General features: G+C 43.5%; 1 protein-coding gene and 1 long non-coding RNA gene across 4 annotated transcripts in view; one reads left to right on the forward strand and one right to left on the reverse strand.

Moving 5' to 3' along the window:
* Positions 1-22,038, forward strand: part of MANBA (mannosidase beta) — a 63,390-nt gene that overhangs the window by 2,719 nt on the left and 38,633 nt on the right. For 2 of the 3 annotated variants that reach the window (XR_014011994.1, XM_081209340.1), the window contains exons 2-5: positions 8,294-8,388; positions 9,146-9,251; positions 11,168-11,338; positions 17,707-17,830. Coding sequence is in view for 2 of the 3 variants with exons in the window: in XM_081209340.1 (XP_081065466.1) it covers positions 8,294-8,388; positions 9,146-9,251; positions 11,168-11,338; positions 17,707-17,830 (496 nt within the window). In the remaining variant the exon portion in view is untranslated. The remainder of the gene's footprint in view (positions 1-8,293; positions 8,389-9,145; positions 9,252-11,167; positions 11,339-17,706; positions 17,831-22,038) is intronic. The other variant, XM_081209341.1, reaches the window with a different exon arrangement.
* LOC308595350 lies at positions 14,255-17,588 on the reverse strand. Its single transcript, XR_014012001.1, has 3 exons — positions 16,581-17,588; positions 16,160-16,264; positions 14,255-14,407 (listed from the first exon to the last, which is right to left on the reverse strand). It is a non-coding gene; the product is annotated as an uncharacterized lncRNA (long non-coding RNA).

The following is a 22,038-nucleotide window of genomic DNA, read 5'->3' on the forward strand; positions in this document are numbered from 1 at the left end:
TCTGTTGGATATGCTTTAAAAGCATGGTGTGTGCATCTGCCCACAGAAACAAACCTCTCCATCCAGCAAGCTGGAGACCATGTCACAGTTCAAGGACGCATTGCAGCCAGGCAGAAGTATCAAGGAGGGCTTGGGGTGGAGAAAGTGAGGAGTGTGGCCTGGGAAGGAGGACTTGGCCTGGGCTGGACACTGAGGCCCACAGGACCAAATTCAGGCCCCCTCACCACCTCAGGCCTAGTGCTCCACCCCTTCTAGAGAGTGCAGTAACTCTAAACACATTAGACTTCTGTGCCAGGAAAAACAACAGCAACAACTTAGTTGACCTACATCATAATAACAACAATAATTTTATTGTTGCCCCAGCCACTCTGGGCAGCTTCCAGCAAAGTATAAAAACACAACAAAACATTAAAAAAAACTTCCCTATGCCGAGCTGCCTGTATATACTGCGAAATAAAAAAACAAGTTACAAGTAGGTAGCCGTGTCGGTGTGCCATAGTCAAAACAAAATAAAAAAAATCCTTCCAGTAGCACCTTAGAGACCAACTAAGTTTGTTATTGGTATGAACTTTTGTGTGCATGCACACTTCTTCAGATACACTGAAACAGAAGTCACCAGAAAAACAAATTTTAAAAGACTCTGCTGCTATTTGTGATAGGAAAATGCCAACATTGTTGCCTTTGGTGTTTCAGGTTGCCAGTTCCAGCTGCACCTAACAACCATTCTGTCCCTCCCTGCTGTTTGGTTCTGTCTCTGCCCACCACATCCACTTCCAGAACCTCATCGCAGTCTCCCTTCATCGGGTGCATTTCAGAAACTTGTATCAAGCCTTCCTGCTCTCCCTGTCCTTCCAATTCCCTTCCTGGAACTGTCAAAGCCGCCCAGCTGGTTGCACTTGTTTTCCCCATGCAAGCAGCCTTGTGAAATACCGTACAGTGGTACCTTGGTTCTCGAACTTAATCCGTTCCGGGAGTCCGTTCGACTCCTGAAATGGTTTGAAAACCAAGGCATAGCTACCGATTGGCTGTGGGAACTTCCTTCTCTCAATCGGAAGCTGCGACGGGCGTTCGGCTTCCGAAAAACGTTCTCAAACTGGAACACTCACTTCCGGGTTGGTGGCATTTGGGAGCCTATTTGTTTGGGAGCCAAGCCATTCGAGCACCAAGGTACTACTGTATTTACTCAAATGTAATGAGCACTTTTTGGGGGCCAAATTTCGTTGCAGAAATTAGCGTGCACATCAGATTTGATGGCGCATTTACATTCACCAGCAAATCCTTTTTTGGTTTCAAGGTTTTGAAAATGGAGGTGCGCATTTGATGGTGTATTACATTCGAGTAAATACGGTATATCCAAAGTAACAAAAGCATTAAACAAGCATCTTGCCATGAAACATGAATATACATACTTTCTCTAGAGCACAGTAAACCTGTATTACCATGGGAAATTCTGCTGCGCTTCCCTTTGGCTTCTGAGACTTCATTTAAAAGCTGTGAGTACAAGTCACAAATTTCTTCTGAGCTTGGTGTGCACTTGGCAGCAATGGTTTTGGGCGCATGGTGCCAGGAGCTGGTGTTGCTAAAACTGCTGTCCTATATGGTGAGACACCAAGATTACAACCTGAAGCATCTTTTTGGGCAGCAAGACCTTTGGCTCTCCACAGAGGGATGGTGAAGCTGTGGCCTTCTAAATGTTGAACTCCCAACACGCATCACCCCCCGACAGCATGGTCAATGGCCAGGGATGTTGGCAATTGTATTATAATGATACCAAGTTCACCACCTGTCTTAAGACTATAAAGTCTTCTTGTATAGACCACATGGACTAGGACTTTTCCCAGTGAAGGAGAGTTTTTCTGGGCCCTGAGGCATGTTGACCCTTGGATAGAGTTTCTGAGCCCCACATTGGGTGAAAGATTCCTGCATTGCAGGGGGTTGGAATAGATGACCCTCAGGGTCCCTGCCAACTCTAAAATTCTATTATTCTATGAATCCCTTGTTCCTGGCTCCCCATTTAAGAGCTACCCATGGCTCAGTCCTGATACATATCCGTGTGGGGAAACTGTCAGTTTTGAGTTAACAAAAACAGTGGCTCAAAAAGTGATTTAAACATCAGTTCCTCCTTTACATTAACAGAATGCTGGCTGCTGAACAAATGCATATTTGGAAAAAAGAGATGTTTTATAATGAAAAACAAGCTGTTACAACTTAGATCTGACACTTGGCAAATTTTCCTTGACTTTCTTATAGTGCAATCAACTCCCTGTGTTCTCCCAGCTCCTCACCATCTTATCATGCTATAGGTGGGGGACCTGTGGCCCTCTGGACGTTGCTGGTTTGCAGTTCCAACCAGCCCTTGACCATTGGTCATGTTGGACGGGAATGGTGGAAACTGGAGCGCAACAACATCTGGAGGGCCAGAGCTTTCCCAGCCCTGCTGTAGGTTGTACTAAGAAGCAAGACAATAACAGGAAGCAGCACAAGTCACAGATCTTGTGCTAATTACGCTGCAATCATCTCCACTAAAAAAAATAGAATTAATGAGAGCAATATTCCTCAAATTTTCTGCATGTGTAAAGTTTTCCAGACTAGTGACTGAACAGGAATGTTCCCCCACCCTTCAGAACTGAATGTTCCCGCCCCCCCCCCACCATTTCTTGCATGCTATGATATATGAAAACCATTTTCCAGTTATCTCTGTTAGTTAAATTTTCTCTCACTCTGTACATTGGTACCTCGGGTTAAGAATTTAATTCGTTCTGGAGGTCTGTTCTTAACCTGAAACTGTTCTTAACCTGAGGTACCACTTTAGCTAATAGGGCTAAATACGCTGCCACCATGCAATTTCTGTTCTAATCCTGAAGCAAAGTTCTTAACCGGAGGTACTATTTCTGGGTTAATGGAGTCTGTAACCTGAAGCGTCTGTAACCTGAGGTACCACTGTATACACTTGGATATAAAGGCAGCCAAGTTTGTTCTCTTGAGCTGGAAGCTGACTGTTCAGAAAGCAAAATGATTCATTAGGACAAAACCTTAAAGATAATAGAGCATTAAAAAGCCTTTTTGAACTGTGTTGTTTTCTAGCTGTCTTTCAGGATGTGGTAACTTGAAATCTTACTACACAACTGTTACTTCACTGGTCAGGGAGGGGGTTGTAGCTCAGTGTCAGAACATCTGCTTTGTATGTTCCAGATTCGATTCCTGCCATCTCCAGATAGGGCTGGGAGAGATCCTGTCCAAAATCTTTGAGAGCCGTGGCCAAGTCACCATACAGAATACTGAGCTCTATGGACTCTTTGCCTAATTCAATATAAGGCAGGCTTCCTGTGTTGGTACTTGACAATAAACCAGGCTTTGATTTTGCTCTACTGTTTTTCTGTGCCACTTTTCATTTAAATGAATCTCAAAGCAGCTTACAAGCAATAAAGAACAATAACGTGATAGAACAGAACATTGCAGATACAGCATGGATCATATAAAGTAATTAACAAATCATTAGTAAAACTATTGCAATCTATGAAACACTATTAACAAAACAGCACCTAAAACCAAACAAACAAAAAACCAGCAACTAAAAAAATAAGCTAAACACCACAATTACAGCTAAAATATCTAACTCATGAAGGTTTGTTGTGAAGGAGCAACGTGCTGCTGCAACTGCTTTGTCACTTCTGGTATGTTGTGGTTTGTTAGGGAGAAAGCAAAGATGACGCTTTGCGTTCTTCCGGTGAGTGATGGCTCTCATGAAATACCGTAGTTGAAACACTAAACTTCCTCTGCTCGGGACATAGCGCAAGAACACAGGAAACTGCCTGATCCTGAGTCAGATAATTGGTCCTGCTAGCTTAGTACCGTGGTACCTTGGGTTAAGAACTTAATTTGTTCTGGAGGTCCGTTATTAACCTGAAACTGTTCTTAACCTGAAGCACCACTTTAGCTAATGGGGCCTCCTGCTGCTGCCGCGACTCCGGAGCACAATTTCTGTTCTCATCCTGAAGCAAAGTTCTTAACCCGAGGTAGTATTTCTGGGTTAGTGGAGTCTGTAACCTGAAGCATACGTAACCCGATGTACCACTGTATTGTCAATGCACAGACTGGCAAGATTCCATCCCTGGTTCTCTCTCAGCTGAACCTGGAGTTGCCAGGAATGGAACCCAAGACTTCCCGCATGTAAAGCAGATTTTCTACCCCTGCTCTGACGGATAATACCTTCCCTCAAGACAAGTTGGGCGTGCTTTCTGAAACAAAAGCCTGAGCATCAGTGGCGTAGCGTGGGTTGTCAGCACCCGGGGCAAGGCAAGTAATTTGCGCCCCCTAACCCGTGGATTTGCGCCCCTAACCCTAACCCTAACCCCCAGATGTTGCGCCCGGTGTGGCCGGCCCCCCCTGCACCCCCACGCTACGCCACTGCTGAGCATGGAAGTCACCCATCATGGTTTGAGCTTTGGGATGAAGAAGCTCTCCACTTGTGCGTGACCGTGTGAATGCAGGCCGCCAGGAACCTGGAAATGGTGGGTGGCTCACGAGGAGACCCTCCCCAGAGGACATGGACTTCATCTTTGGGCTCTGGGAAGGATCTCCTTGTGAGACAGAGGAGCTTCTGCGCTACTCTGTGCACCAGCTGTTAGGCAGGGAGGCTGAACAGCCTCCAAAAAAGCCCCACTGTGCCTCTCAAGTGGAGATAGGGCTCCAAGGAAGGGCTACTTAAAATAGAAGCCTCTCTTGTTGACTGAAAAGGGTTCTGCAGTGAACCCGACAGTGGGGTTTTCTTTTGAAACGAGGCAATTGTAAGATGTAATCTTTACATGCTGTGTGGCGATCAAACCACTTTACTTAGAACAAATTGTATTATTATTTTTATTAATTAATTGAAAGTATTTATAGGCTACTTAATATTTGAAAATCTCTTTAAGTGTCCTATAGCACAAAACAGTAAACAATATTAAGTAAAACAACAAAAGGAGGAATATAAAGGAATATTAAAAATAAATAAAAGCAGGAATGCAGAGAATTCAGTATAAATGACGAAAATAAAACTATATGAGAGGCACCCTTTTCAACATGTTAGGCATGAGAAAATCTGAAGTCCTCTTTGGAACTGCTCCAGGCTCTGGTGAACTGGGAGACATAACGTGGACTGGATTACTTGAACACTAAAGTTTCATTTTTAGGAAAATAATTTAACAAAAATTATTTCTTACAAAAACTATGGAAAGAGGTCATGCAAAGAGGCATTCTGCCCTCTGTATTGTAAGATGGTACTTTCTGAAAGAAATGTTTGCATCATCCAAAAGCAATGACAATGTGCTTCTTGCTTCAGAACCTATGGGAGGCATTCAACACTAGTCCTGCTCAGAGTACACCCATGGAAATTAATTGACACGATGACTAACTTAGATTCATTCATTCCAGTAGTAGTAGACTTCATTGAGTACAACCCATTGTGGTTTTTCAGTTCATTTGCACATTTATGTCCATCTAATTGATTAATCAACTAACATTCATTTGCTGTGTAACAGCCCTAACCCCAGCACTGTTTTTCCTGTTACACGTTAAAGGTAAACATTTGATATTGGTCCCAGAGGCTCTGGGAAATACACCTATGTCCTAAAAGATCTCAGTCCTCTGCTGGAACAAGTTGCTCACTTGGATCTATCTATGAGGCTCCAGCCTTAGCTCTTTCTCTGGGAGATCTGGCATCAAACCACAGCACAACAAATTTTACCTCACAGCAACTGACGCTATGTGGTAACATGAGAATTGCTCTGGGCTCAGTGGTATCTCTGTTGGCAGCGATCTCAAGACAAGCACTCGGTTCTTTTACTTGATGCGGCGCAGTAATGTGTTGGCGAGACAAAGAGATAGGTACTTATCCCGATTTATGAATGTGGTAGTAAGCAGTCTTAATGTGGTTCCTTAACCCATCAGTGGGCAGCCTTTGGCTCACAGGCCTAAGTAGGCCCAGCAAGAGTCCTAATTTGCCCCATGAGGCCATTTTCCCCAGTCCATGCCTACCTTCCCCATCCCTGACGTCAATATGGGAAGCTGGGTAGAGACATGGCTTTAAAGGAGTGCACAATTGTTCCTTTGCAAATGGAGCTCCCCCTCAGTGCCATTCAGCTGATCAGGGCTGACAGGGAACCCCATTGGGATCAGTTGCCCCAGGGAGTGCCCCCATCAGGAACTCTCAGCACTAAGGGGTGCTGAGAGCCATTACTCTGAGGTCTGTTTGCAAGCAAACAACAACAACAACAAAAACAACAACTTATTTATAGAATCATAGAATCATAGAGTTGGAAGAGACCACAAGGGCCATCGAGTCCAACCCCCTGCCAAGCAGGAAACACCATCCTGCCCATCTGGCTGGGTTTCCCCAGCCACTCTAGGTGGCTTCCAACAAAATATAAAAATGAAATAGTCCTTCAGATACAGTCATACCTCGGGTTAAATGTGCTTCAGGTTGAGTGTTTTCAGGTTACTCTCTGCGGCAACCTGGAAGTAACGGAGTGCATTACTTCCGGGTTTTGCCACTTGCGCAGACGCTCAAAATGACATCACATGCATGCGCGGAAGCTGCGAATAACGACCCGCAGACGCGGGTTGCATTCGCTTCAGGATGTGAACGGGGCTCCGGAACGGATCCCGTTCGCATCCAGAGGTACCACTGTATTAAAAGAGGGGTATAGCCCTCAAGCTGCCTTTTCAAAGGACCGCATGTGATGACATCAGGCAGCCGACAGGTGAGCAGCCTGGCCTACCCATCAAAGTTGGCCCATTGGGGTTGGGGGTGGGGAGGAAGGATCCAGCCCACATTATTATTAGTGTGGTATACCTGATCTCTGCTTGCACCATCCACACTAATCTGGGACTGGCTGGGATTTTGCTCTGCTTTGTGATTTGAGCTTTAGACTATTGAGCCCATTCTGTTCCTACGAGCTTCTCAGCTCTGTGATTTTAAAATGGCATTGTGCATATGCGAGGTACTGCTTTTCTGAATTAAATATGAGGGAAATAGTAGGAAGATGTATACCCAGAGCAGTCACATGCTCTTGCAGAGATGAAGGCCGGATGACACAATCACTCCTGATACAGACAGAAGGATTTACCTGCCCTACTACAGGCTTTTTTTTGAAAGAGGCAGGCCCCAAATTTCATAAGAGCCTTTCATATATTTTCCCCTTTGGCAAAACTACAGCCTGCTTTTCAGCAGTTGTCTTCAAAGTGGGTATTTTAATTTGTTTCTTATAGCACACTAGTGATCCTCTCTGGTTGGCAAAAGGTTTGGGGAATGAACACTCTAAAAGCTTTCTCTGCCTTTTAGCCTTCAAAAAAAACAAACCCAAAGATTAGTATATATAATCCTCATTCCCCTGTGAATTGTCTGGGAGGAATTAAGTAGCTGTAGATACAATTAAATATTAACCTGCTATGCAGACGACAGTGCAGTCATTCTGAAAATATCTCTAATACACACCCATACACAAACACACATACTGAAGAGAATGATTTCTGCCTCCTTAGTTCCTACAGTAGTGCTAAATATTCTGGTAAAGAGGTTATATTTAGCACAGGATCACTAAAATATGCATCACTCTCTCACATACGTGGGTTGGCTAAAGGTTTTCTTCCCCTCCCCCTTTTTTCAAAACTCAGGCTATCTTCATTAATTGTTTTCAGGCAAAAATTGTACTTGTTTGCCTTCAAAAGGCTCCAGAGTTCAAATGCTGGCATAATGAGGATTAAAATGTTGGGATTCACCGAGTGTGTATTTCCTAACTCTTTCCTTATTAATAAGGAAATTATTATGATAATTTGATAAGCGAGATGAACCCTTCTTTATTTAATACTTGCTTTTGTGAGTTGGCTTAGATGGAGAGAATACTGTGGTGAGGTTGGAGTGGAAAAATGAAAAGAGAGAGGGGGGGGGGAATATGAATGAATGGTAGGCATTCTGCAAATGTCCAGTACCATTTCATGGGAATGAATCAACAAGCTATGTACAAGCCTGATAAAGTTTATAGGTAATAATCTGCCTCCATTATAGATGTTAGTTTCATTGCAAAGTTTGGTATTGCTGAACAGCAGAGGATTCCCTGTTGGAAAAGCAGGAAAAGACCATTCTGGCTTGAGCATCTAGTGGCTTCACTTAGATGCTCAGCAAAGAGCTTCAGAGTCCCTTCCCTGCATGTTTCAAACCCTAATACCCTTAACAGTAGTGTGTCCATATATATATTGCAATGGTACCTTTTAACAATCAGTTTTTTTAAAATTATTTTGTGTGGTCCATCAATAGGATCCTTATCACAGATTTAATGACCTGGCCTACGCATGGATATCCTTGGATAACTGGACATACAGCAGATATTTCAAAACTCCCTTTGATATCAGGTATGAAAATGGCAGAAGTTATGATACAAAGATTTAGGCTGTACTCCTAAGCACACTTACCTGGGAGTTAGTCCCTGGAGCAGACTAGAAATGGATGTTGCTCAAATCATTTGTCAATGTGGGTTTTGTAGGTCTAGGTCTGTGTGCATGTTAGGCTAGGTCCCTTCTCAGTTGCTCTCCTTTTTCTAGTGTCATCCTTTTCCTTGACACATCCAGGGTTTAGCTGTTGGTTTGCCACACTTTATACTAACCACAGGGTTCTCATCATTTGCAAACTCATTTCAAATCTAAGTTTCCAACTTGTGATCTAGCTGGAAATTTTGTTGAGCACAGTGATACCTCGGGTTAAGAACTTAATTCATTCCGGAGGTCCATTCTTAACCTGAAACTGTCCTTAACCTGAGGTACCATTTTAGCTAATGGGGCCTCCTGCTGCCGCCGTGCGGCTGGCGCATGATTTCTGTTCTCATCCTGAGGTAAAGTTCTTAACCCGAGGTACTATTTCTGGGTTAGCAGAGTCTGTAACCTGAAGAGTCTAAACCTGAAGTGTCTGTAACCCGAGGTACCACTGTATCAATCGTGGTTAACAAATCAGTGCTGAAGGAAAGACAAGGGAAGGTTAGACGGAATTTCTAGGAATGAGGCAGGACATGCATGTTCCTAATGATGACTTTGGATTTTTCAGCCATGTTTCATCTACACCAGATCATTAAGGCACAGTGGGTTCCCTAATGTGTGTTCTGTTCTCTTTTTGTAGGAAATGGCAAAAAGTGAGTTTGGTTTTTGATGGGGTGGATACAGTAGCACAGATTGTGGTCAATAATGTCACTGTTGGGAGGACAGACAACATGTTCAACAGATACGTGAGTATTCTCAAATTTATATATTACGTGTTTGGGCAAAGTGATTTGATTTCTCCCAGTTTCAATTGTCTTTAAGCCTTGGCAGCATCTAGGCTTAGTCACCTGAAATCTGGTAGTACCTTTTTTCTTTTTAAAAAAGTATGGGCTGTATCTGGTGCTGCTGTTGGATTTGTGCAATGGGATTTCCCTTTCCTCTTCTTCTCTCCCTTATCCCAAGCCTTCTGTACACCCTGAACATCTGCCCCAGAGAGTTTGGGTGCTCTCCAAATGAGATTTTGGGGTTTCATGGGAGGAAGGAGAAATCCCATTGTGCAAGTAAAACTCCACTCACACAGCGTTCGGCTAGGCTTGTTTCCCACTGTTGAAATACCAAACTTTGCAGTGAAGCCGACATTGCCTGTTACAATAATAATTTATTATTTGTACTCCACCCATCTGACTGGGTTGCCCCAGCCACTCTGGGTGCCTTCCAGCACACACACATATATATAATAGTAGCAGAGTGTTCTTTTCTAAACTAAACAATCATCCCTCATTCACATTGTTCACGACTGATCATACTACTTTGAGGACCTTCAGGACTAGTATACATATGAGGACAGTATTGTAGAAGTGCAGAGGCAGCATATGAAGAAAAGGAATAGAGTTTATACAGTGGTACCTCAGGTTACATACGCTTCAGGTTACAGACTCCGCTAACCCAGAAATAGTACTTCAGGTTAAGAACTTTGCTTCAGGATGAGAACAGAAATCGTGCTCCGGCAGCGGGGTAGCAGCAGCAGGCCCCATTAGCTAAAGTGGTTCTTCAGGTTAAGAACAGTTTCAGGTTAAGTACGGACCTCCGGAATGAATTAAGTACCACTGTACTTGGAAGCATTTAAGGCTTTTGATGAAGGCAGAACATACATGAATACTTGACAGAGAAAGAGCATAGATTACATATGTCATTAAAAATGTACATAAGTAATCAAAATGCATAGCAAGACCTCCATGCTCTTTTGAGTCTGTCTGGTGAGGATAACCAGGTCTCACAGTGGCCAAACTTTGCTGAGACTTGGAGAGGAGCTCATACCCATTTTGCTCCTCCCTTGTCCTTTTAACATAGTGCGACAGCTAAGCCAGAGTTGCAGACTGTGGTTAAGGAGGAGTCAGATGACACTCTGAGCCAAACTTTGGCTTGGCTTAGCTTAGCTTCTGTGCCACATTGTGCTAACAGGACCAGGAAAGAGCAAATTGGGTGCAAGGTCTTCTCTTGGAGCCAGCACGTTCGTGCAAGTCATGGTAAGTTATAGTTTGGCTTATAAGGTCATAGTGTACAAAGCCATTGTGTGTCATTGCACAATGCGCTGCTAAGTAAAACCAGGTCAACACCACCTGAGACCCAACAGCTCAATGCAGCACATCAGCCTTGTGTTGTGGCTTCTAGGCAACTGGTCTGTTCTTGCAGTTTCAGGTGGTATATCAGTTTCTGAACAAGCCTCCATGCATGGCTGGTGGGGCTGAGGTTGGCTTGGTGGTTGACTGCAAGTTGGCTGCAAGTTGTAAATATATGGTAGGGTAAGGTTGGCTCTGATCATACCTTCACTTGCTTTCTTTGTTCAGAGGACTACTGTAGTTGTGTGACCCCATGACCTGCAGTCTCAGGGATCTCCGCAGCTGTTGGAACTTCCACAGTCTCTGAAGTACAATTTAGAGCTTTAAAGTTTTGCAGAAATGACCATAGCGGTGATTCCTGAGGACTCACTTCATAAATTTATTACATTGCTCACTCAGGTAGACTGCTCCTGTAAGTGAAGAAAGCAATGTTTGAGCCAGAGCCCAGGGTGACTGAATCAATGCCCCAAGGATGCTGCGTTTCAGATTCTTAAATAGATAGAGTCTATAATGCATACTTTCCCCATCTTTCCCTGCTTCAGAGCTTTGATATTACCGATGTGATCAAGGAGGTCAATGCAATTCATGTTAATTTTGTCTCGGCTGTTTGGTATGCTGCAGAGCAGAGTAAAAATCACCAAGCATACAAGGTGCCTCCGGAATGCCCTCCACCTGTACAGAAAGGACAATGTCACGTTAACTTCATCAGAAAGGTAAATAGCTATGTGCATGAAATTATGTTAGAAATTATCCAGTTAGAAATTATGGTGATATAATCAAGGGAATCTTGAAACATGGGCCTTGTTAGGTAATTGGACCACCCCCTTTAAAAATATATATTTCTCACGTATGGGGTGTGTGTATGTATATTTCTGTGTGTATACAATCACATTGCTGAGTAGAGGAATCTTGTAATATTTTAAAATGCAATGTAATGTATTGATACCAATATAAAACAGGAAGCAGCCTGATTAATTTTATTGAGAAATATATATACAGTCGTACCTTGGAAGTCGAACAGAATCCATTCCGGAAGTCCGTTCGACTTCCAAGACATTTGGAAACTAAAGCACGGCTTCTGATTGGCTGCAGGAAGCTCCTGCAGCCAATCGGAATCTGCAGAAGCCCCATCGGACGCTCGGGTTCCAAAGAACGTTTGCAAACTGGAACACTCATTTCTGGGTTTGCAGCATTCGGGAGCCAAAACGTCTGAGTACCGAGGCGTTCAGGATCCAATCTACGACTGTATGTATAAACTTTTAAAAGCTGTTTTTATGCAAGTGTGGTAGCAAACAGACTAATAGCTAGAGAACAAGTAAATTGTTATAAATAGGTGAGACCCCACCCTTTGGAAACTTGTCCCAGGCAATACTCCTTGGAATAGATGTTTCTGAGCAAGAAGGATCTAGGTGCAGGAGCAGCCAGCATGGTTGCTGAATGACAGATGTCGCTGGTTGACAGGTTCGCTCATCCCTGATCATTGGCCGTGATGACGGGGCTGAAGGGGGCAGGAATCTAGTAACCCCTGGACCATGCTGGACCCGGCACCATGTTGGCAGCTTCACAGGAGAAGTTCCGGCTACAATTGTTCCCTGTGGCTGCATCCATCCATCCAGGGAATTTAGCAAAGTGGGAGAGACCAGAGTTAGCTCTGAGAAGCGCCAGAATATGCTGGCAGGGTTATGAGGCATCTTAGCCAAGCAGCTTTCTGCGCGTTTGCTGTTTCTCATGTGCTGAGCTACTTACATTGTGCAGCTCTGACAGCTCTGGGAAGCATTAGCTAATAAGAAGCCGCATCTCATTAAGCTGTTGTGAAGGGGAGCTGGGTCTGTTTGGAGACATCAGCAGAAAGCTTTTAAGCACTGCAATAATGGGAGCCAGGAATTTAATACAAATTACTGTTGTGTTTTCCGCTCTGAGGTGATTGGACAGAGCAATCCTATGCATGTTTAAGTCCAGTAGCAAATGTGTTTTAGGGCCACAGCTTTTGCGTTAAGAAGGAACATCTGCTATTTTGACTGTGATGTTATTTAAGCTGTTACAGTTGAGATATAACATCCCTTATATAGTATCTTCTCTCTTGGCAATGACGAACCCTGTTAGTCAGGGGAAGGGAACATTGTAATTACAAATAAGACAGAAAGAAACTTGGTTGTGAATGTAACCTTATTATATAAATCAGGTGTGGGGAACCTGTGGTCTTCCAGATGTTGCTGAACTACAACCCCCATCAGCCCCAGCAAACATGGCCCATGGGAGTTGTAGTTCAGCAACATCAGCAGGGGCAAAGGTTCCCCATACAATATAAATGCTGCTATTAAATTAGATCAGAGGTGGGCAACTGGCAGCCCTTGGCCTCATCTCATGAGGGGGGGGGGATGGGAGAAGGGATGTGGCAGAATAATTCAGCCCTCAACAACCACATGAAAAGTTTGCCCACGCCCAAATTGGATCTTTAAGTAGGCTACGAAAAAGGAGCTGTTTCTATAACAGCAGTTAGTTAAAACATGGCGGGGGTCATCGTTCTGCTCCAATCTAGAATGTTGTATCTCTCTTGGGTTGGTTAGAAATTGGTGCGGGGCTGAAAAACAACTTGCAGCAGCTGTAGTCCTATTTTTAGAGCAGAAGATGCTGCGAGAGTGGCTTTGGCATAGTGCTGGGCTGCGCACATGTTTATGACAAGAACTTCTTTTAAAAAAAGAGAGTTGGATCCTTGAAGGAAATTCGCTGTCATGCTGGAATATGGATTGAGATGTTTCCTCTGGGAGGTTTCTTCTTCGTGGTCCCCTCCCCATACCACACTTTTATCATAAGAACGCAAGAAGAGTCTGCTGAATCAGGCCAGTGGCCCATCTAGCCTCCCAGTGGCCAATCAGATGCCCATGGGAAGCCCACAAACAACACAGGAGCACAACAGCAACTACACGTGCCTTTTGCAAGGAACGTGGGTCAACGCACATGCAAGAGTGGCCATAGCTCGGTGGTAGCATCAGGACCAGTTTTGCCATTAGGTAGAGTGAGATGACTACATCAGACAGCAGATACCAGGAGGTGAGCAGCAGTGGTGGCAAGATGTGGGAGAACATATGTGCCACGTGGCCTCCTCTAGCAGCCCCTAGGATAGCCTGTGGTCTTCGGATGCAGTGCAGGATGCTGCCCTGCTGCCAGTATTAAAATAATATTCCAGCGCTATTCTGGTCAGCTTCTGTACATAGAATTGAAAGAGGGCATAGAAACATAGGAAGCTGCCTCATCCCAAGTGAGTCCATGGGTCCATATAGATCAGTGTTGTCTGCACGGACTGGCAGCGTCTCTCCCAAGGTTTCAGATGGGGCATATCCAGCCCCATCTGGAGATGTTGGGGATTGAACCTGGAACCTGCTGCTATGCAAAAGAGATGCTCCATCACTTGGCTATGGTTGTACCCCAGAGTAGGAAAGCAAAGTTGAAAAAGAAAGGAGGCGTGTTGTGGCTGCACTGTGTCAGTATTTCAGCTGAGTGCTTTTGGGGAGGCAGCGTCCAATAGCATCCTGCTACGACATCATTGGACCAAGTTGGGTGACCCCTGCCCATGATACTGGCACATGATGCAGTTCTGGCCTGTTCAGTTGTGGGATTGAGCTGTGAGCCTCGTAGAACCTTATATTGGCATCACATACAACATCCAAAACAAATCAATACAGAATTACCACTTCCCCAGTGGCACAAAACATTTGCTAAAAGAAAGGAGGCAGAGCAGTCTATCGTCACATCTCTTGGTCTCCTGGGAGATCAGACGTCTGCTGTGTATTTCAACGACAAAAAAGAGCTGTGAGCCATGTTATCTCCCTCCCATTCACAAATTACCACCTCTATTTATTTTACTTTTATTTAAAAAATATTTTTAATTGCTCTTCACCAAAAAGATTCCAGGGTGGTTACTGCCCTATCAATGAGATTTCTGGGGGAGTCTGTGTTAGTGGTCCCCCAAATGCATGGCATATATCCATCAGAAGCTGGTGAGTGTCAGAGGAAAACTGGAGGACTTGCCTTTCATGGGAATCTGATGGATATAGATATATTCAAATTAAAATTAAAATTTTATTAAACGGTCACAGACCAGATTAACTCGTACAACTAGTCAGCGAAGCTTAGCACCGGAAAAAACAAAGGACAATTTCAATACAGATTAGGCCAAAACAGCAATTTAAAATTAGACAACATACATAAAATTAAGTATTTGCCTTCGCCTGCATATTGACATTGGAAAGCTCTTGTTTCCTACGCCTAATAGCGGCTACACAAAATTTGGCCACATTGGTCGTAATTTCAGGAACCTTATCTTCTATCAAGGCTCTCATATGTTGGAGTTCTGGTTCATTTTTACGCTTTTGTAGAACTGGGGCAATAAAGGTCAGGCGTAGATCCTCGTAGTAACTACAGTGTAGCAATACATGCATACTTGTTTCCACTTCCGATGAGCCACATGGGCAAACACGTGACTCATATGGTTTGCCCTCATATCTGCCTAGCAACAGGGCAGAGGGCAGATATAGATATATATTATTCTGGAAACTTATTCTTAATGGCACTTGAAAGCTTGCTTCACACTTTTTATTTCTGAAATTGTAAAGTCTGCACACAATGACTTTATCACCTAATTTCCCCATGGAGAACATGCCATAATCACCATGTGCAGACTTAACAGTTAGTCTTTAAGGTGTCTTAAGTCTCTGGGCTGTATTCAGCTAAATTTTTCTCAGAGCAGAGCCGTTTAAATTCATGAACTTAAGTTACCCTGCAACCTGTAAATTAGGTCTGAGATTGCCCTTGTCTCATCTTTAACAATAGCTTGTTCGGACCTGAAGAATGGCCGCCCATCAGTGTTAGTGGTGAAGTAAACAGATCTTTCCATTTTGAGAGGGCTGTTTTCTAAGAAATGAATGTTGCTAGTGTTAATAACCTAGAAATAGGTGCATTGCCTGGTTTACACTCCTTGTAACTTGATACGTTGGCAGGCAAGCCGATTCCCTGGGATATGGAGAAGGAGCTAGGCGAGTGCAGTGTGGGTTGCCAAAATTAGTAAGGCTCAGCTGCCAGTTATTAGGATTACAAATTTAGATCTGTAGGTCACTATGCAAAACTTTAACGAGATCTATTGTATGTACATCTCCAGGGTGGGGAGTTCTGAGGTCAAGTCAAGACATGTCTTCAAGCTGTGGTCAACAACTTGTTTTGCCCTAGACACCACCCTGGAAATCTTAACATGAACCAAAGCTAACTTTCATAGCTCAGTTGTATGGTATCCACATAGCTTGCATATCATTTTACTCAAAGCTGTTTGTGTATGTGGGACTGACACTGTGATAACCTGATGTATTACCCAGCCATACAGAAACTGCTTTCCATGGCTTCAGCTCATTCTGTCACAGTCATGCTCAATTTATTTACATACTGCATCTATTTATTTTTATTTGTTGTTATTGTTATTGTTATTGTTATTCATATTCACATTCATATTCATATTCATATTCATGTTATTTTTATGTGCTTACCACTTTTCCTCCAAGGAGCTCAAGATAGCATACATGATTCTTCTCCCCCTGCTCATTTTGTCCTCACAATGACCCTGTAAAATAGGCCAGGCTGAGAGACAGTGACTAGCCAAAGGACACACAGTGAGCTTTGTGACAGTGAGGATTTGAACCCAGCTCTCAAAAAAATCTAAACACAGTAATGATGCATATACAATACTGTTACATATAAAAATATAATATTGCTGCAACGTATTGCTAAAAAACCGCAAGTGTTCATTTAACCAACAGGTCAAGTGAAAGTACCCAGTAACGTCGAGTCAAAAAATAGCCCCAAAGCAGATAGCATCAGTATTGAACATTCTCCCCCTCCTAGTCTTTTACATGTCAACCTAAAAGGCTGGAAAGTCTCCTTACAGTTCTTCCTCTGGGAGTAGCTCACCTGTGGAGTCTTCTAGGGTTGGAGGGTAGGGCAAGGCAGGTGGAAACAGCAATTCGCCTGGTGGCAAACACAGCCTCTCTTCTCGAAGTTGAGGAGCTGCAACCACATGGGTGTGGGTCAAAGATGTGGGCCTTTTCTACCTGGCCGTTCTCCTTGCTTCCAGCATGGTGTTGATCCAGTGGTATGAGCAGACTGTTTGCTGTTCTTATGCAGTTTTGACATCTGAGCCTTACTGCAATGATATGGGATGAGGCCAGGGAATAGCATCTAGGAGGCCCTTACCTCTGGAACAAGTAGAACCTTCATCTGAACGTTGGAGCTTTCTGCTCGGGATTGCAGCCACTCCATTTTACAAACATATACATTTTAGGAATATCTAGGCAGGGTCAGGTTGGGGAAAGCTGCTTTAGAATCTTGTTTCCACACTTCAAAACGACCTTGACAGATTAGAGAACTGGGCCAAAACAAACAAGATGAACTTTAACAGGGAGAAATGTAAAGTATTGCACTTGGGCAAAAAAAATGAGAGGCACAAATACAAGATGGGGGACACCTGGCTTGAGAGCAGTACATGTGAAAAGGATCTAGGAGTCTTGGTTGACCACAAACTTGACATGAGCCAACAGTGTGACGCGGCAGCTAAAAAGCCAATGCAATTCTGGGCTGCATCAATAGGAGTATAGCATCTAGATCAAGGGAAGTAATAGTGCCACTGTATTCTGCTCTGGTCAGACCTCACCTGGAGTACTGTGTCCAGTTCTGGGCACCCCAGTTCAAGAAGGACACTGACAAACTGGAACGTGTCCAGAGGAGGGCAACCAAAATGGTCAAAGGCCTGGAAACGATGCCTTATGAGGAACGGCTAAGGGAGCTGGGCATGTTTAGCCTGGAGAAGAGGAGGTTAAGGGGTGATATGATAGCCATGTTCAAATATATAAAAGGATGTCATATAGAGGAGGGAGAAAGGTTGTTTTCTGCTGCTCCAGAGAAGCGGACACGGAGCAATGGATCCAGGGGGTTGGACTCGAGGGCCCTTGTGGTCTATTCCAACTCTATGATTCTATGATTCCTCTGCATAGGAAAGCAACCTTTCCGTGAAGCAACCTGCCTTTGTGTTTAATTCCAGGAGCAGTGCTCATTTAGCTGGGACTGGGGCCCTTCTTTCCCTACTCAGGGCATTTGGAAGGATGTCAGGATTGAAGCATATAATCTTTGCCGCCTGCTTTATTTCTCGGTGACTCCTCAGTATGGTAAGTCTTGTTGTCCTTTAACTGTAGAATGAATCAGAAAAAAATTGATCCCGGAGGATGGAATCCTTCCACGTAATAAACAATGGTTGAAAGGTTTGCACTAGGTTCTCCCCCCCACAAAAGATACAAAAGCATAGATCAATAACACACTGGAGTAATTTCAGCATATGACACAGGGGCATCATCTGTTCTTTCCTAGTCCAGAAATCCTCTGCAAGACACATTATTCTTTCTCACTGCATCATGCTCTTCCTTGCATTCCCTACAATTGCATCTCTGTGCCATGAAGGGCGTGAATTTCCAGTCTTATTTATTTTGAAGCTCCTGAACACATCTGTCCTCCCAATTTATTTATTTTTAATTTAAATACATTCTATCCTGCTGTTAACCTGGGTCCCTTCCTATCCAGGGGATTGTTTGTGTCCACATCCACTTAGGTTGAGAAATATTGCTCTTTCAGGGCTCTCGGGCTGAGATTTTTCCTGCTCATTTCCAATTAACACTTCTCCCTCTCACCTCTGTTACATAGAAACGCGGCCACCATCTCTGCACTTTGTCTCCATCTTCTATTCTTTGTGCACCTTCTCTCATCTGGCTCCTCATGTCTGGAACAGATTCTTTTTCTCTTGTTTATCAGATCCTCTCCCCTATCTTGAAGGGTCCCTTTCCCCAGGGGTCCAATAGTTTGGTGAAGGTTTTTCTGATCTGTGCTCGCAGCAAACTACAGATAAGATTGGCTATCCTATGGCAGTCTTTTGAAGAAACAAAGGCCCCTGTAAATGCAGGGGCTGCATAGAACCAGGAAGTAGTAGTCTTTAGCTGCAGTAATTGGTCTGAAGCATTCTCTCGTATAGTCACCCATTGGATTCCAGGAATCAAAACTGGGCTTCCCTTGCTACAGCTGCCAAAGGGCCAAAGCTTGGGGGTAGAGCACATGTTTTTGCATGCAAAAGATGAAACACCTGGCATCTCCAGATAGGGCTGGGGAACACCTCTGTTTAAAACCCTAGAGAGGTGCTGCCAGTCAGTGTGGACACTAACAATCTGGATGAGGAACCTGTCACCCTCTGGATTTTCTGAAGAACAGCTCCCATCGTTCCGCTTGGAGTCAGTTGTAACTAAGCAGCATATAAAGTAAAAAATTCTGATCATTGGTCTTGCCAACTAAGGCTGATAGTTGTTGTAGTCAACAGCATTTGGAGGGCTATTGTTCCCCCATTCTGCAGCTAGATGGACCTAACTCTGCGTAAGACTGCTTCTTAAGGTGAGTGGTGGTAGAGCCTTTGCTGTGGTGTGTCATGAGTAGGTATGAATTTCAGTTTCTTTGCTGCTTGTTTGCCCAATCCCAAATTCACTTTCCCACATCTATTCATCAGGTTGCATTTTTTAAAAAAAAGTCCTCCTGAAAATGTATCAGTATTTTAGTTCAAGTTAATCCAAATATACTTATTTTTGTATGTCATTTACCGGAACACAGGCATTTTTTCAAAGCATATTTATTGCAATATTTATATTTTCCCTAACATAAGGCATTTAGGTATGTTATTTTCATTAATAAAGGCATTTTACATTGGTGTATGCTGGAGAATTACACTGCAAAACTCAGAGAAGTGTGAATTTTGAAGGATGGCTTTGTTTTGGTTCTCATGTTGTTTCGGAATGTGCGAATCAAGGTTCACCTTTAAATGTATGCAGCCCTGAACAGGATGTGGTATAAGCACCCTCTTATTTATTTCCTGCCGAAGGAAGGGTATTCCAGAGACTTTTTGCTGCCTGCCCTTCTGCCCCCTTGTCCTTGACATTGTTGTAAATAAAAATATGCCCTTTTCCCTTATGGGGTATCCAAGAGCCCATATAGAGTCCTTACATAGGTTCCCTATTGGTAGGAGAAAATAACAGAGGCCAACCAGAGAATATTGAGAAGCAAAGCAGCTAGTAAGCTTGATCTTTGTTAATCTGTTGCAACAGGGTGCTCCCCTCACACGCAGGAGAGGAAGAGGACCCCTTAAAATGCCGTGCAAGGGCTTATAAATTCCCATTCTCTAGATTAAGACCACCCCCAGAAACATTATGCATACATCACAGAAGGGGTGTAACCTAAGACCACCCCTCAGATACATCCCACCTACATCACAGAAATTTTAATATTGTTTTTCTCCTGTTGTTGTTTATCTCCTGTCTAGCAGGTTACTTGATTGGATTTCCTGGGGAGCCTGGCCATACTTTTGTAGTGGTAAAATACTTATTTCCTGGGCCAGGTCACAGGCTCACACCTTATTCAAACAGACATATCCTTGGGACAGGATTTGTGAGGAAAGAGACAATGGGGAGGCTTTTCCAGTTTAACCTTGCAGAGAAAGGATTTGGTCAGTTTAGGAATCAAAATGGTTCCAGGTTGGTCTTCCTGTGTTGATCTATGTATGTGCAGTTATGAACATTACCATATATCTAAGACCATAAAATTCCTATCACAACATCTGTGACATTCTGTCTGTCACTTCATTTCTGAAATGGATGTTGCTAGGGCTGAAAGGGCTCTCCATATCACTGGATTTCTCCCAGTGTTGAGATTTAAGGGTTTGGGGCAAAAGCAGCTGCATGACGATGGCTGTAACTTGAGAGGAGTTCCTATCGTGTGCTTGTCCTGAACTGAAGCCACCTAACCGGTTCCTGTTGCTGGTAATCACTTGTTTGTCGTCCAGCTTGCACTGGGGTTGACTGGCTCAAAAGGACAAGTTGCTTTTCATAATGGGCATTGTCCCAACACGTCACACACAATCAATTCAGAAAGTCGATGGGGTGTTCTGTTGCTTTAAGAGAGCTAGGTATGAACTTGGGAAGTTCCTCATTCAAAGTTAATCTGGGTCCAAACTCACTGTGTGGACTTTCAGAAGCTAATCTATCTGAATAGGAACATGGGAAGCTGTCTTACTGTTGTATTATTGTCCATACCTTAGCTTTGGGGGGCAAATGTGGCCCTCTAGATCTCTCTCTCGGGTCCTCAGGCCACCTCCCTCTCTAGTCCCACCCCACCCCCCATCATCCCAGCTCCATACACTCCTTGAGTGCCTTTGCCTGACCGTAATGTCTTCTTGAACTAAGGTTTCTTGTTTTCTGGATGGAGTGTCATTTAGGGGTTTTCTTTGGGGGGGTGTAGGTGGGCATTGTTGCAATTTTGCTGCTAAATCATACAATCCAAAATAAAGATATAAAAAACAAGACAAAACTAGTCACAAACAATAAACAAAACATCACAAAGTACACAACCAGATTGAAAAACTTTCACCATTTTTTTATACAGTGAAGGTTTTTCAATCTGGTTGTGTACTTTGTGACGTTTCATTTATTGTTTGCGACTAGTTTTGCCTTGTTTGTCGTTATGCAATTTTTCATATGTTGTAAGCTGCCTTGCACACGGTTTGAACTTTCAGAAAGGCGGCGTACACATAAATGATTGGTTGATACATATATGGCAACTTTTGCATGCAAAGAAACAAATGTTTACAAGCAAATTACAGCCCCTTGCTGGCCCCCCATTTTTTATGTGGAGTTTTAATGATGAAAACATTACAGAGCTGATGTGCTGGAAGTGCCAAAGCACTCATAGGGAAATGTAACAGTGTATTGCAGCCTCCGTAAGCGCTCCTAAGTCCCAGTAACTTTAATTGGGAAAGTAAAGCTCTTGCTCTCCCATTGAAGTCAACTGGACCTAAATGCTCTAAACTAGGTGTGGAGTGTGCCCTTACTATTACTAAACCAGCCACTTTGCCTCTGGATGATACTGGGAAGAGGGCAGTCTTTGAAGCTTCTGGAAATGGCTCTAGCCCTTTGCAGAAATTAACACAGCTGGAATTTCCATGGAATGCCAAGACAGCATCAGGAGTTGCTTAGTATGTAGCCTTCCAGCTCCACCTGTTGAGAACCAGGTATGCAGCCAGATACAGTTTCCCTTCAGTCAGCTGGGGGTTCTTTTTTGGAGCTCAGCCTTGAGGCTGTGCTTATCCAGAAGAAAAAAAAATCAAACTTGGAATACTGAACCTATTGATCTTTAAATCAGTCATGTGAATGCCATTTAAAGTGGTTCAGAGCTTTTATTTATTTATCCAGGTGGTCTAATGCATCTTTTTTGCATAATCAGTACCTAATGGAATGATTCCTGCAGCTTGTTGATATTTCTTTTAAGAAGAAAATATGATCACCTATTTGGG

The sequence above is a fragment of the Podarcis bocagei genome, assembly GCF_964188305.1.
Source record: "Podarcis bocagei genome assembly, chromosome: 9".
Lineage (NCBI taxonomy): Eukaryota > Metazoa > Chordata > Lepidosauria > Squamata > Lacertidae > Podarcis > Podarcis bocagei.